We start from the raw sequence: 15,003 nt of genomic DNA on the forward strand, positions 1-15,003 counted from the left end.
TTAATCCACGGCGGAAGAACGGCGAGTCGTCAAACACCGTCTCCTGCACCACCGTTTCAGATTCATTCACTGAAACACCTGGATCAGACCTCAAACTTTCAGAATCAGAAATTGGGGCTACAATAGCTCTTCTGAAAAGAGATCGATTCACGTTATGACGGTATCTAAGTGGAGGGCTACGACTGCGGTAACGGGAAAGGGGAATGTCAGGAACGATGGTCTCTGTCTCGGACACCATTGAGAGAAGAGTTATGGAGACAATATGAACAAGAAAAGAACGATGATTCAAGACCCAAATTTAGAGTTTCAGTTTTAATTTTGGGTTGGAAGCAAAATATTGGATGAACAAGAACGATGATTCATAGGGTTTCAATTTTAATTTTGGATTGGAAGCAAATATTGGATAAAAAAATGACCTTAAAATTCACCAACTTTATTAGCCATTCTACTTAAAACACTAAATAATCATTCCTTAATCTCCGTGCCGAAAAGTAAACGTTCGAGTAGTCCGGGACGGAGAGAGTACTATTATATACATACTATAAGTAACACATTTTTTGTGTATAAGTGGAGAAAATGTCATGTACCTTATTGTAAAAAATATGGGATTTTAGAGGTATATGTAGAGTGTGTTGGAGTGGAAAAATGATGTGCTTTCAGCTGTGTAACGAGATTATTAATAAGTGGAGATAATTAAAGAAAAAAAAACTACGTATTAGAAATGATAACAAAACGTTAGTACTAATTTATGGGACGAATGACTAATAAAATGTGCAATAGCTAACATAAAATTAGAATTCATAACATACCTCATAGTATAACTTACCATAACATTACATATCATTATCAACGACATTATATTTGTCATATTATACGTTATACGTACCTTACTCACTAACAAATTTGAGTTATGTAGAGTATTAATAAGTTAGTCGACTGACGATAATATCCATGTAGTAATAAACAATTACTCCATGCAATAGAGGATCCCATCCTGGAAATAGAGAAAAGAAGGTGGAATATAGAAAAGGATAGATATTTTGCACCCTCAAACCCTTGTATTTATACACCCATCATCACAAAATCATTCAAGAAAATGGTGCTCTTGGATCATCTCTGGGATGATGTGGTGGCCGGGCCGCTGCCGGAGCGCGGCCTCAAACACCTGAAGAAGGTCTACACCAAGCCCTTGAACATCAAAGGTATACATACTACTTGTTGCGTGTGATCTTATTTTATTTTTTGGGGATTAATTTGTGATATGATGACGAGATTATCAGATATTGGGGTGGAGGGAAGCAGCAAGTACCAGCGATCTCTGTCGATGCCGGCCAGCCCGGTGACACCAGGGACGCCGTCGCCCACCACCGTCAGGAAGGACAACGTGTGGCGGAGCGTCTTCCATCCCGGCAGCAACATCGCCACCAAGACCGTCGGAGCTAACTACTTCGACCGCCCCGAGCCCAACTCCCCCACCGTTTATGACTGGTGATCACTTTGGCACCTCCTTTTTTTTGTTTTTTCTAAAAATTTTGATTTTTGTGTACTATTATTATTATTATACATGTTAATTATATGAATTTATCTTGAATTTTGTAGGCTATACAGTGGGGAGACGAGGAGCAAGCACCACGAGAAAGTGTGAACGCATCTAAATAGTTTACTTGTTTTGAGTTGCATGTATATAAAAGTAGTATGTATTATGGGTATGAGGGGTTTGGTTACTTTTCTGGTTATTATGGTTTGATTAAAGCAAACTTTATTATGGTTTGAGTTTCTGATCTGCTACTTAATGCTAATCAAGGTTTCCTCTGCGTCACGTTGTATTTAATTTCTCAATGACATGTTTAATGGGAGATTATACAACCTACACTAACAAAGATAAAGCTGTCAATCAAGAGAAAATAATAATTCAATGGCCAAATTAGTCAAAGATGATAATGATTTAGAAAAAATTCGAGTGATGGGACCCCATAAATTAGATGCGTCAAATAAAAGTAATTGCTTGCTAGTACAATTCACCCCAGCAGTGATAGAGATATTAGTAATTCTAATTTATCAAGTAAAATTTTAAATATGCAACTTAAATTCTGATTCCAATCCATCCCTCTACAGTTTGGGGTTGTTAGTATGTCCAAGTTATACTTTCATTGGATACCAATATATATATCGATTATGTGATAATGTTATTATAACTTTCTGCAAGAATAATGTAATGTTGAATTAAAATAAGGGCGACGACAGCGAAAGCCTACTGACAGCAGACAAGAAGATGAGGTTTAAATGGCCCACACCCACATTGCGATATATAGTTGAGGCCATCCACAACGCTGTCTCTATACCGTCTCTTAAACCGTCTCTTAACTACTATTTGAGCACTATTTGAGGGCCCCACTGTCCTTTTTTCCTCCATCTCTTAACTAAGAGACGGAACCTGCAACGCTCCGTCTCTTAACCGTCTCTATACCGTCTCTTAATTACTATTCATTCAATTTAATTTATAATTTTTTTAAAACCCAATTCAATTTAAACAAACACACTTTATTAAAATTAAAACAATATTACAACTTAACATTAAAAAAACGAAGACATAATTAAAATTCTAAAAAAATAAAAATGACATAATTTAATCTTCTCCGCCAAAGTTTTTCCAAATGTGCTCAATTAGATCCTCTTGGAGTTGGGTGTGGGCGCTAGAGTCGCGTGTCCTTGCCCGAATAGCCAATCGTTCTTGTATAGATGGATGCGCTCCACTTCGCGGCGGACTACTTGCGGTTGAGCTTCCGGGGGATTCGGGGTCGAACCAATTTCCGGCATCGGGTCCTTCGTCTCGGACAATCATGTTGTGCAAGATTATGCACGTATACATGATGTCGACCATGCTCTCCATGAACCACGAACGAGCCGGGGCTTTGATGATGTTGAAGCGCGCTTGGAGAACCCCGAACGCCCTCTCCACATCCTTGCGCGCAGCCTCCTGCTTCTGCGCAAAAAGAGCCTGCTTTGGGTTCGCTGGCCTGCCGCACGTCTTCACGAAGGTCGGCCACTTCGGGTAGATGCCGTCGGCGAGATAGTACCCCATTTTATACCGCCGGTTGTTGGCGACGAAGTTGATGGCCGGCACTTTACCATCCAAAACTTCGGTAAAGAGGTCGGACTGTTGGAGCACGTTTACGTCGTTGTTCGAGCCAGGGACCCCGAAGTACGCGTGCCAGATCCAAAGTCGGTAGTCGGCAACGGCCTCGAGTACAACGGTTGGGTGGGTGCCTTTGTGGCCGCTCGTGTAGGAACCCCTCCAAGCCACCGGGCAATTCTTCCATTGCCAGTGCATGCAATCGACACTGCCAAGCATCCCGGGGAATCCGTGCACTTGTTCGTGCAGGTTGAGGAGGAACTGACAATCCTCCGTGGTTGGCCTCCGGAGAAATTCGTCACTGAAGGCTGCCCGGACGCCTCTGCAGAAGTTGAGCAAGCACAAGCGCCCAATGCTGTCTCCGATGTGCAGGTATTCGTCGAATATGTCGGCCGTTTGTCCAGTCGCAAGCTGCCGGATGGCTGCAGTACATTTCTGCAGCGTCGTGTGGCTGGGACGACCGACCGCGTCGAACCCTTCTCGGAAGAACTCCTCCCTGGCCGCCAAAGTATTCGCTATGTGGAGAAATAGCGGTTTCCGCATGCGGAAATGGCGACGGAAATAGGTATCTCCCCAAATCGGGTTATCGCAGAAGTAGTCGCGTACTAACCGTGCGGCGGCTTCCTCCCGGTTCCGATTGATGTACTTCCGGGAGCGTCGTGGGGGTGGTGCGGCTTCCTCCGCCTCTCGTCGTCGATCTTCTTCGAGTGATTGTTCCATTAATTGGCGCATTTGCTCAAAAGGATCCATTTGTTTGAGTTGATTGAAGATGGAAATTGGAGTGATAGAGAGGATTTGAGAGGAATAGATGTGTGTTTGTGTTTGAAATGAGTATGGAATAGAATTATTTATAGAGTAAAAAAATTAAAAATTTAAAAAATGAAAATAAATATTTAACGGTAATATTACCGTTTGGAAAAAAAAAATTTTTTTTATTAAAAATCGATTTTTTTTTAAAAAAAATGAATTATTGCGTCATCAGTGACGACGCCCACTCGCGGGCCAGCGAGTGGGCGTCACGCACGCATGGGGACGTGCCACGTGTCTCGGGCGCGTGGCGAGACAGCTCGTCTCGTGTCTCTCCGAGACGAGCTACGCGACGAGACGGTCGCGAGCTGGAGACGAGATGGCCGCTGCAATGCGTCTCGCGGGGGTCTCGTCTCTCCGAGACGAGACACGAGCCCGGCGCGAGACGCGTTGTGGATGGTCTGATGGTGTTCAGTGGACTCTTCCATGATTAATCATGATAATGCAATACACAATGTGACACATTGACATACTATTATTTACAACAATCCTACACAGTTTTCATTTAATGCATCATTGAAACTGACTTTCACTTTGCACATATTTAATTTGAACAGAAGTTTTAAGAAATATAAAGAAAAATGAGTTAAACAAATTAGCTAAGACACAATTTTAAAAAATATAAAGAAAAATGAGTTAAATAGGTTCGTTAAATGTGATTCTCACTTATATATACTCCCTTTGTCCCATCCATTTCAAGTGATTTGACTATTTTTCGACGCACGTATTTGAAAAAAATGATAATAAATAGTTAAAGTGAAGTAATATAAAGTAAGAGAGAGAATAATAATCACTTGAAATGGGACAAAGATAACATATATAAGTGAGAACCACATTCAACTATCTTAATTTACTTTATCTCTACTTTCACTATTTATTATCATCTTCGCAAGATAATGACTAAAAAGAAATCAATCACTTGAGCTGAGACGGATGGAGTATTAGTTTTATAATAAAATGTAAGTGGAATAAGTTGATGGAATGTGAGGCCTACTTACCATTTAAGGTAAAAGTGAAATATGACTTTTATTATGAGATGGATGAAAATGACAAAACATGACTTTTATTATGGGGCAGACGAAAATGACAAATCATGACTCTTATTGTGAAACGGAGGGAATAATTCAGTAACAATTTTGTTAGGAAATAAATACACGTAATCACAAGTATAAACATACATAAGATTAATGACCGTAATTTCGTTACAAGAAATGAATTAGCAAAAATTTATAAAGTGAAGCAGGCAAAACTAAGAGATATAGACATGATAGAAAAACAGCTCAACATTAATTAGTGTTGTGAGAGGCTCCATTAGAAAAAAGGATGCTTCTTCGCATACAAAAGACCATACATAATTTAACAAGTTGAAGGCATACATATATTATATATGCGCAACTATATCACCATAGTCTCTAGAATCTAGTTGCTTTGATTGCTTATATATGGTAACTCTCTTTACTTGTAAAACCACTTGAGTTGAACAGGAATATACATGTATATAATTAGAAAAACTGCAGGAAACTTACTTCCTGCATTGTTCTGGCACAGGAAGACCGATTTAAGTTATCATCACTTCCCTTCGGGTTTCGCCTTTGGCCGGTATGCAAAAACCTGTGCATAGACAAGTCAATGTCATTATAAATCATGTCACTCGCAAACGACTTATTCGATTCATATTTTACGATATTTTGATAGTAATATATGCAGTGTATGTTGTATGGTCACTATCAGAGACTTGTTACCCAGAAACACCCAAGGCATAAAGCAAAAAAGGAGATAAGCGATACGAGAATTCATTGGTCATTCTGTTTGGGAATTGGATAGTTGTATGAGACGAGGGCGCGTCTTACCAGATGGTGCTGAGTAAACCTGGCATTAATTTCCTCCAAAGTTTGCTGCTCATCCAACAAATGCAGCTCGTTCTGGTTAGGATCTAAGGCACCAGATTCTTTCGGGAGAATTAGCGAGTTGTTCACAGGATGGAAGTCTTTTATTATTAGCATCTCAATCTCACTGGCTTCCATGGATGTCTGCATAGCAACATACTGCAAGAGAAGTGGTTTTGAAACTATTCAGAATCTCCATTATGGCCAAAACAGCTGAAGAAAAGATAACGAGGCAATGGGTCTGAACCTGGCATAAGTGTCTCACTGACGATGTGGGGCTGCAGCAGAGGTACGGTCGCTTCAAGTTGGGTATCGTCTCTTCGTGCAATGAGACAATCATGACACTAATTTTCAACTGAAACATAGTTAAGAAGAAGTTGTGAGTAGCTTTGATTAAGACAAAAGAAGTGAATATGGAAAGTTCAGAGATAACCCCTCCAACTGAATTCATCCCAGTGAAGATCAAACTCACCACCCGCCCCCAAAAACGGTTTAAATTAAAACACTCAATTTCCAAGTTCAATAGGAAAAATATGTAACATTACCATTTCATCGCTTTCATGTAAAGATTTGAGACGATTAGTCAGCTTTGACAACCGGTGACCCCTAGTAACCCTACCATTTGTCCAATTCAGGCCACCATGTCGGTTATTACTGCGATTGCGGCCTCTTCCCCAGGCAATAAGTTCTGTACTGCCATGAGGTGTAGAAGATGCACCAAGTATCCCCCTGGTTGCTTCTGAATAATCAGCATCATCTCCACTACCCCCCGGTGATGGCTGTGATCTACGAGCTCCTCCCCATCTCTTGTATCTTTTTGTTTTGGGTTCAGAGTGCTCGTCAGTTGAGGATGAGTCTTTACTCTCATCATGTCCATTAATACCTTCCTCTTCATCAGATCCGTTGCGTTCAGCAGCACGGTTTCTCCGACCTCGCAAATTTCGATGATTGCCCTGCCTCCTGACAAATGTTGCGGATGTAGCTCTTGTTGTTCGTTTCTTTCCTAGAGCTTCAGCTTGACGACGGAAAGTCTGGGCAATAGAAGCTTGGATCTGTTATGAAACAAAGATTTTAAGCATATTTCAGTTTTGCTTCAGGCAAGTCAGAGTAAAAAACACTTTGTAGGCAACGTCATGAAGCATCCTAATGATGCGGACAACCAATGTAGAAGGTTCATTCACACACTTATTGATCACTTCATAAAAAGGACAGCAACAAATTATTCCACATTGGACCTCACAGCCCATTGAGTGATTGATGTATCTGAAACCTAAATGAACTAAACTCCTTCATCGATGAATGCTTGAAATCTGAGACTAAACCTTGATCTGTTCACCTGCTTATTGCGAGCTCTCTCCTCTTCATGGAAAGCCAGTTCCTGCTGTGAATTGAAACAGTTGGTGATAAAGCAAAAGCAAAAGCAAAAGCAAAAGCAAAAGCAAATTTTACATTTTCTACAAGATGAGTAGATAATATTTTCTCCCATTACCTCTTCCTCGTACTTATCGATGTCTGGATAGAGAGCAGCGATCAGGGCATCATAATTTGGATCATCTCTTAGAGAACGCCGACTAGCACAATGAGTGCGGCAAGCAGGACATTCGTTGTTGCTGCAGAAAGAATAATTAGAGAACTGCAAGAACTCTTCTGTGGTATCAGACGAAAAGAAGTACAAGAATGTACCCAAGTCGCATGGATTTGTCAATGCACTCTCTGCAAAAGCGATGCAAGCATTCCATGACTGTTCTTGTCTTCCTAATGATGCCTGTCAATAAAAAGTTAAAAACAAAATACACCATGGACAAGTTGTAACCAATAGATTTTAGATTATCTCTACTAAGCTCTCTAGTAACAAATATGAGGCATTGTGCACAATAACTAATGATCAATAAAAAGTTGAAAAATCTTCATGGTGGTTCTTAACTATCTCATGTATCAGATAGTTTGGATAAAAAGTAGTAACTGCTAAAAATAGTAGTTCAGTTTCCAGCATAAAGCAGCACATCAGAACACTCTCGGATATTACTGCCAAACCATTCCATCAAATCAATTTATAGCAAGAAACTATGCATTTCTTTTCATTCTTTTGTCCTTTTGTTTCAATTTATTATTATACGCTTCTTCACATAAACTTAAATGTAGCATACTTCACATCCATACTGACATAGGTGAAGTCGACACAAGCCTTACTAAAATAATTTCATGCAACTGACATTTTTCTGCAAGAACAGACTTAGTTGAAGGTAAAATAAAAAGAATGCACAACAAGCTGTGATGTCATATGCACCAAGGTATGTATATACATATCCCCACATAATGAAGAAACCTTGTGTGCAGTAGAAATTTTGACCTCAGAGATGGAGAGGAGTTCAGTGCTTGTAAACTGAGTGCCTTACTTGGACAAATATATATTTAAGATAATCACAAGTCACAGCAGTAATTTGCAAGAGCACTCAAATACAGCTGCATATCTGAAGTACCAAACTTAACTCGAAGAACTGATTAACTTTAATCATATCAGGCATCACAAATAAACCCCAACAAAGCAGAGAAAACTGCAGCTTAAAATTAAGACAACATACCTAAACATATTGGACACTGGACTTCCTTTCGCACTTCCGCCAGTTTCACTACAATAAATCTGAGGTTCAACAGAATAGCATTTAGAGATATTCTTATTTCTTAGACAATGTATATCACATACAAACAAGGCCACAAGTGCCGGATCTTCTTACCAAGACTGCGTGCAATCTCAAAATAAGAAATATAGTCATGACACGGCCATTCAGAAGTTCAATATATAATGCAGTATTCAATATATGTTAACAGCAAAACAACAAAAACCTCCTCATTGAAGTGGACATTAATTAAGCCACGGAGTATTTCCACACAATTTCCAGAAACATAAGCACTAACATGAAAGAAGCAATCTATAGAAGATAGAGATCATACAGCTGGAAAACTGAAGCAAAATTACCATTTCCATCTAAAGCAACCTCGGAACCTAACCACCACAAAAACATCCTAAAGTCGCAACAGCCCCGAGCGGATCATGCATGATTTCACGTGCCATATTCAATTTCTAAAAGAAAATTCACATCGCAGTAGCCAAATCCAAAATCGAGGCTCACCAAACACATCAATGAATGAAAAACAAGGAAAATAGACGAACAATCCCGAAGATCCTCTTCAAACAGACCTAAGTTAGGAAATTCTACCACTTTAAAACAGGCAGATCTCAAGCTACAACCGCACATCTAGACTAACACAACACGCATCTCGCATGTATAAAAGCCGCACGCATAAAGAGATACAGATACATTACTCGTCTTTCTCTCCGCCGCTGGAGTCGGAGCTGCAGTCGGAATCTGAGAAGCGGAGACACAAAAAAAAAACGAAATCAGCTAAAAACAACAAAAAACAACAAGGAAATCGGGAACAGGAAACGCAGAATAAAACTCGAATTTCAGCGTATCGAATGTAATGCATGTCCGTTGACGTGGACGCACAGACACGATCCACCGCGAACCTGAGACGTCTTGAGGCTGTTCAGGGCTGTGATTCTCGCTGCCTCGCGGCGAATCGTCGCCTTTCTCTGCATCGGGCGGCGACGGCGGAGGAGTGCTGCTGTCGCGCGGCCGCTTCTGCGCTGGCATTAGGTCGGCGGCGGGGGTGATGGATGGAGGCGAAGTCAATGAAAAGAGGGAGTAATTTTGAGTATAGATTCGTTCTTCTTTGTAGAAATAGAATGCATAAGTTTATATGTATGTGAAGAGCATTGAGTTCTAATTGCGAGAATTGGGGTTCTTCGCCTCCGGTTCGTTCCTGTCCGGTTCCTTATAATTTTTGTAAGGGTTGCAAGAGCCCAGCCCCTTTTCACATGATTTGTCTATCCCTATACGGCTCTTCTTTCCGTTGTCCTTCCAAACATGCTATCGGGAAGGTTAACACAATTTTATTCCCAATTCGGTTGTCTTACTTTACCATCCTGTATTCAATTTCAACTATTGTTTCTCATGCTTTCTAACTTTATTCACTTGTATACAAAAAATTGTGTCAATTCTAAATACTCATTCCATATAAAAAAAATAGACAAGTTTTGTCATTTTTATCCATCCACGAAAAATAGACTAAGTTCAAAAAGGAAAGTATTCAACCAATACTAACCTTACACATCATTCTAAATATGGACCACATAATCCACTAACACTCATTCTACTATCTTTTCCTTCCCGCTCTCCTACTTTTTCTTATCTATCTTTTAATTTATCAATTATACATTAAAACTCATGACATTCACAATCTTGCCTATTTTTCATGGACGGAAGGGGTAACATATTTTTATGAGACAGAGAGTAAATTTCATGTCCGAAAAACAAATTGAATATCAAGAATAAGATTTGTACATTATATTAAAAGGTGTCACTATTATCTTATGTATTTTATTTCTACAATCTTGTTATAAGCGTTTGCGTTTTATATTCATTGAATAACAATAATGATTTCACCGCAATTTTGATTACTATTATTTGTAGAGTACATCTCTTACACGCTCTATTCCATTATGCACGTCATATGAGATCAATCGTGTGGAAAACGGAAGATAAATGCATCGCAGAAGAAGCCATTGAAGAACTCTCTGTCTAAACCCCCGCCCAGTGTATTTTGATTAAAAAGAAAGCGCTAAAGAAGGCTAAGAAGAATGTAAAAATAAGTTTTATGAGTTATAACTCTTGTATTCAATATAGTACTCCCGCTGTCCCACTATATACACGTGAGGAATTTCTTTTGGGCATGATATTTAAGAAAACGATATTTATTGAGTATTGGAGAGAATAAAATATGAGAGATGAAAAAAGTAAGAGAGATATAGAGCGAATAAAGTACTACTCCCTCCATCCCATAATATATGTCACACTTTCATTTTTAGTTTGTCCCACAAAAGATGTCACTTTCTTTTTTTTGGAAAAACTCTCTTACATTATTATAAATATACTATTTTCTCTCTCCACCTACATACAAACAACATCTCCTAAATCCCGTGTCATTTCCTAAGTATATCATCTATATGGGACGGAGGGAGCAAGGAAATAGGAGAATAAGTAAGAGAGAATAAAGTAAGAGAGAATAAATAATTGAGATAATGTGTTACTTTTTGCCAAAAAAGAAATCAATCACTTATGATGGACAATCCAAAATGAAAAGTTGATCACTCATAATGAGATATGGGGAGTATAATTTTTTAGGATGCTTCACAAAGAACATTTCCATCACTATATATATGAGTTACTCCCTCCGTCCCACTTTAGGAGTCCCGGTTTACCATTTTGGGTGTCACACTTTAGGAGTCCCGGTTGAAATATTCCATAAATGGTATTAGGCCCTGTGTTCCACTAACCTTTTCCCGCTCACATTTTATTATAAAACTAATTTTAAAAAGTATGACACACATTTCACTATTTTTTTTCACCAACTTTCCTTTACATTTCTTAAAACCCGTGCCGAACTCAACTAGGACTCCTAAGTGGGACATGGGGAGTACAAGATACTAGAATCTCACTCAAACCCTATATTTAAGCATCAAACAAATCTAACTACAAGCCAACTTAGCATAATCGTAAGCTTTATTAGTCAGCTTCAATGTGTACTACAAGTCACGAGCTCTTAAGTTGTAGAGTTATGAACCTCAGGCCCGACTCCCTTTCCACATCGGACACATCAACTTAGAGCTTGAAGTATTACACTTTGTTGCATGCTTTTATTTTCTTTTGTGCATTAGTTGAATAGACTTTATTCTTATTACTCCATCAGTTGAGCTCAAGGTTGCCTCTGAAACAGTTCCCCTCAATTCGATCGTCGACAAGGGACAAATGCTTATTTGTTTCGAAGTCGTGAGATGAATTGGTAACCCAAGGGCTTGGTAAGAACATTAACGATCTGATCAAAAGTTAGGGTATACCTTAGCTCTAACCCCTTTCTTTTATTTTATCCCTCACAAAAGGAATATCAAACTCTATATGCTTTGTTTCTAGCATGAAGAACTGAATTTCTTGCCAATTCTATCCGCGTTTATATTGTCTATCCAACCAAGGAACTTCCATGAGCTTACCTTCAGTTCTCAGGTAAGAACTAATCCAGTTGACTTCACATGTTGCTTGCCGCAAGACCTCGATACTCAGCCTCTGTGCTAGATCGCGAAACCACAGCCTGCTTCATATCCACTGCCCAATTAGAACAAAAGAAAAGTGACTACATTGCATTCTGACATTTCTACACAAGAAGCTCATAAGTATCTCAATATTTTCTTCACTGCCATCTAATGAGTATCAAGAGGTGATGCTATAAACTAACTTACTTTGTTAACACTGAAGCTAATTCCATACTGAGTGATAGTTGCATATTGCAACTGTACTTCTATACAATTCCCATCTAAGAAATGATCTCCTTTGTTTTTGAAAAGTTTAAAATTGGTCAGCATGGGTGTAGGAAAAGGTCTTGCACCTGGCATGTGCATTTTTCCTAGTCACTCTTGATGTAGGATCCTTGACTCAAGTGTAAATCTTGAGCCGTATGAGTTACCTCAAGTCCTCAACTATAAGAAAACTGCTCACTAAGTTTAGAAATAACTTGTTTGATGGCAAATGAAGATGAGCCAGTAATGAGCATATCATCAACATAAATAAGAAGATAAGTAACCTCTTTACTATAAATTTTGAAAAAGAGTGGGGTGTCTTCTCTTGCTTGAGAGAAACCAATAGCTAGAAGAAAAACTTGAGTAGTAAGGAACCCTGATCTTGATGCTCGTTTCAGACCATATAAATCTTTGTTGAGCTTGCAAACAAGAGTAGGATCGTCTTGTTCAAAACGAAGAGGTTGCCGCATGTATATTCTTCCTCTAAATCTCCAAGCAAGAAAGTATTATTGTAATAAAGATGTGTCAACACTCCATCTAGATGAGACAACAATAGAGAGAATTAAGGTAATAGTTGTTGGTTTAACTACTGGACTAAAGGTCTCTATATAGTCAAAATCAGGTTCTTGTGAGAAACCCTGAGCTACAAGTCGTGCTTTATGTCTAGTTATGCTGCCATCTGCGTGTTTCTTCAATCTACAAACCCAAGTATTTCCTATGGATGTTTACCAGGAGGAAGTTATGTTAAAATCCATATTTTATTCCTTAGTAAAGCAAGAATATTTTCAAAACATTGCAGCCTTTCAAATAAGATGAGAAAAACTCCCAACACAAATTCAGGAAGACAATCAAGAAAATGAGTAATACATTAGGCTTGAAAATGTCGGCTTTCCCTCTAGTCACCGTTTGGTGGAATGGTCTAGCAACTTTAACAGAAGGATCAACTGAAGTAGAAGAGATTAGTGAAGTAGTAACTGAAGGAGAGGCCACTATAGGAAAGGTATCATGAAGAGGACCATGGAGTTCTGCTGCAATTGGAGGTGAGAAAGGAATTTAAAAAATGAGCAATAGAGGGAGAGGGAATAGGAGACTGTGATGAAGAAGCATGAGGTAGTGGACTAAAAGTCTTGATGAGGAAGTAGAAGTATGGTGTAAAGGAAGGAAAGAAAGATACAAACTGGTATAGGATTGAGAGTGACACATGGAACAGATTCAAAATACTAGCTTTGTGAAGAAGAGTTGACTTATCAAATACAACATCTCTAATAATGATGACTTGCTTGAAGGAAGCAAAGCTTAATAGCCTTTATGGCAAGAGCTTAGTAGCCAAGAAAGATAGATGAACAGATCTGAACTCCAATTCATGTTTATTGTCAGGTCTAGTCCGGATAACAAAGACACCAATGCTTTAAGCTCAAAGTAGTTAGACTTAGTCCGAAGCTCAAAGTAGTTAGACTTAGTCCGAAACAGAGGGACAGTAAGGTGGCAGTAGGTAGTCGATTTATGAGATTACAGCTGTTGCAAAAGCATAATCCCAAAACTTTGTGGCAAGATTTGATTGAGCTTACACGACCAACCCCATTTCTACAAATGCCTAATTGCCTATGCTTCATTTTAGCAAGTCCATTTTGCTAAGGAAGGCATGGACAAGAAACTTTAAGCAATATTCAATACTCTTAAAAGAACCTTAAATAAACCCTAAATTCTCCCAAATCACTTTGTAAAACCAAGGAGTTGGAGGAGACAATATTGCTTAGAATATTAGTTGGTGTACGACATTAGTAGTCGGGGCCTTAATATGAAGGACTCTTGTTTATTTCAATCAATTTTTCAGAATTTAACATTCTAAAGTGTCTGTCAAACCCATATTATACTACTTCTTTTCTCTAACATTTGCTAAATAATTCATGATAGGATTATTTTCTTGTAATTATAAATAATTGTAAGACTTTGATGTATATGATAGAGACTCCAACCTTATGCCTGCCTAGTAACCATTCCCTATGCTGGATGAGCAGCTCAGCAGCACCGAGCCTGACCCAATCACGACCCAAGCCCATCCAAAAGCCGACCCAGCCAGCACTAGTAGATCGTCCGACCACACCCGAAAGAGAGACCCAACTGCTTCATGGATGACTGAAGATCTATGCATATCTTTGCATATCTTAGATTATTTCAATTTACATAGTTAGACTTATTTTTGTTTATTTAATTCACGTAATATTTTATATTCTTTTTGATATCTTGCCTTGCTAGATGTCGTTGGGAATAGGTTAGGATATCCCTCAGGTTTTCTTGTTGGTTCTTTCCCGAGACAACTAGGAAGGTCGAACTGTCTAGGGTTGCGATTCTATAAATACTAGAATCCCATAGATAATTAAATCATTGAGAAATAAAGGTAATACTATTCTCATTCTTGATTCTACGGAAATCGCACCCCTAGCCACCTTTCACACAAAACTAGGGTATTTATTCTTCTTCTCACTATAAATCGTGGTATGCTCTAATCAATAGATCAAAGGTCTATCGGTTACATTTAAAACACTTAATAGAATATCAATTAATTTAATCTCATTTCTCTCAAAAACATATTGCCGGGGGGGGGGGGTGGGGGGGTGGGGGGGATACTTCTTTCTCTAACATTTGCTAAATAATTCATGATAAGATTATTTCCATTGTAAATTTATGGGAACATCCCATATGATTCCTTCGTATCTTCTACACCGTACGTCTTCCGATGGCACTCCTGCCCATATGTTATTAGA

At 38.9% G+C, this 15,003-nt stretch overlaps 2 protein-coding genes across 5 annotated transcripts; one reads left to right on the forward strand and one right to left on the reverse strand.

Annotated features, from left to right (window-relative positions):
- The first annotated feature begins 1,003 nt into the window (after positions 1 to 1,003).
- Positions 1,004 to 1,814, forward strand: LOC121785473 (auxin-repressed 12.5 kDa protein-like). The gene is made up of 3 exons (XM_042183918.1): positions 1,004 to 1,202; positions 1,281 to 1,488; positions 1,600 to 1,814. Exons 1-3 carry the CDS (start codon positions 1,097 to 1,099, stop codon positions 1,643 to 1,645), a joined length of 360 nt encoding a protein of 119 aa, XP_042039852.1. The 5' UTR covers positions 1,004 to 1,096; the 3' UTR covers positions 1,646 to 1,814.
- Positions 1,815 to 5,205: 3,391 nt separating this feature from the next.
- Positions 5,206 to 9,648, reverse strand: LOC121783625 (putative E3 ubiquitin-protein ligase RING1a). Of its 4 annotated transcripts, none has more exons than XM_042181757.1 (10): positions 9,356 to 9,648; positions 9,152 to 9,194; positions 8,409 to 8,467; positions 7,510 to 7,591; positions 7,316 to 7,436; positions 7,163 to 7,204; positions 6,372 to 6,878; positions 6,074 to 6,181; positions 5,791 to 5,985; positions 5,206 to 5,551 (listed from the first exon to the last, which is right to left on the reverse strand). In XM_042181757.1, the coding sequence occupies exons 1-10, from the start codon at positions 9,480 to 9,482 to the stop codon at positions 5,510 to 5,512; spliced, it is 1,326 nt and encodes a 441-aa protein (XP_042037691.1). In that variant the 5' UTR covers positions 9,483 to 9,648; the 3' UTR covers positions 5,206 to 5,509. The 4 variants fall into 4 exon arrangements, with proteins under 4 accessions (XP_042037691.1, XP_042037689.1, XP_042037693.1 ...); XM_042181755.1 differs by having other exon boundaries at positions 7,163 to 7,207; XM_042181759.1 differs by lacking the exons at positions 9,152 to 9,194; positions 9,356 to 9,648 and adding an exon at positions 8,804 to 9,141 and having other exon boundaries at positions 7,163 to 7,207.
- Positions 9,649 to 15,003: the final 5,355 nt, after the last annotated feature.

This window comes from Salvia splendens, chromosome 21 (genome assembly GCF_004379255.2).
Source record: "Salvia splendens isolate huo1 chromosome 21, SspV2, whole genome shotgun sequence".
NCBI classification, from domain to species: domain Eukaryota; kingdom Viridiplantae; phylum Streptophyta; class Magnoliopsida; order Lamiales; family Lamiaceae; genus Salvia; species Salvia splendens.

What these genes read in the sequence shown, in the direction of transcription:
- LOC121785473 (XM_042183918.1), top strand. Translation starts at nt 1,097, where the DNA reads ATGGTGCTCTTGGATCATCTCTGGGATGATGTGGTGGCCGGGCCGCTG. An exon ending in CAAGCCCTTGAACATCAAAG is followed by an intron (nt 1,203 to 1,280) that starts GTATACATACTA and finishes CGAGATTATCAG; the next exon opens with ATATTGGGGTGGAGGGAAGC. An exon ending in TCCCCCACCGTTTATGACTG is followed by an intron (nt 1,489 to 1,599) that starts GTGATCACTTTG and finishes TGAATTTTGTAG; the next exon opens with GCTATACAGTGGGGAGACGA.
- LOC121783625 (XM_042181755.1), bottom strand. Translation starts at nt 9,482, where the DNA reads ATGCCAGCGCAGAAGCGGCCGCGCGACAGCAGCACTCCTCCGCCGTCG. An exon ending in GACAAATCCATGCGACTTGG is followed by an intron (nt 7,437 to 7,509) that starts GTACATTCTTGT and finishes TTCTTTCTGCAG; the next exon opens with CAACAACGAATGTCCTGCTT. An exon ending in GGTTTACTCAGCACCATCTG is followed by an intron (nt 5,552 to 5,790) that starts GTAAGACGCGCC and finishes GTCTATGCACAG; the next exon opens with GTTTTTGCATACCGGCCAAA.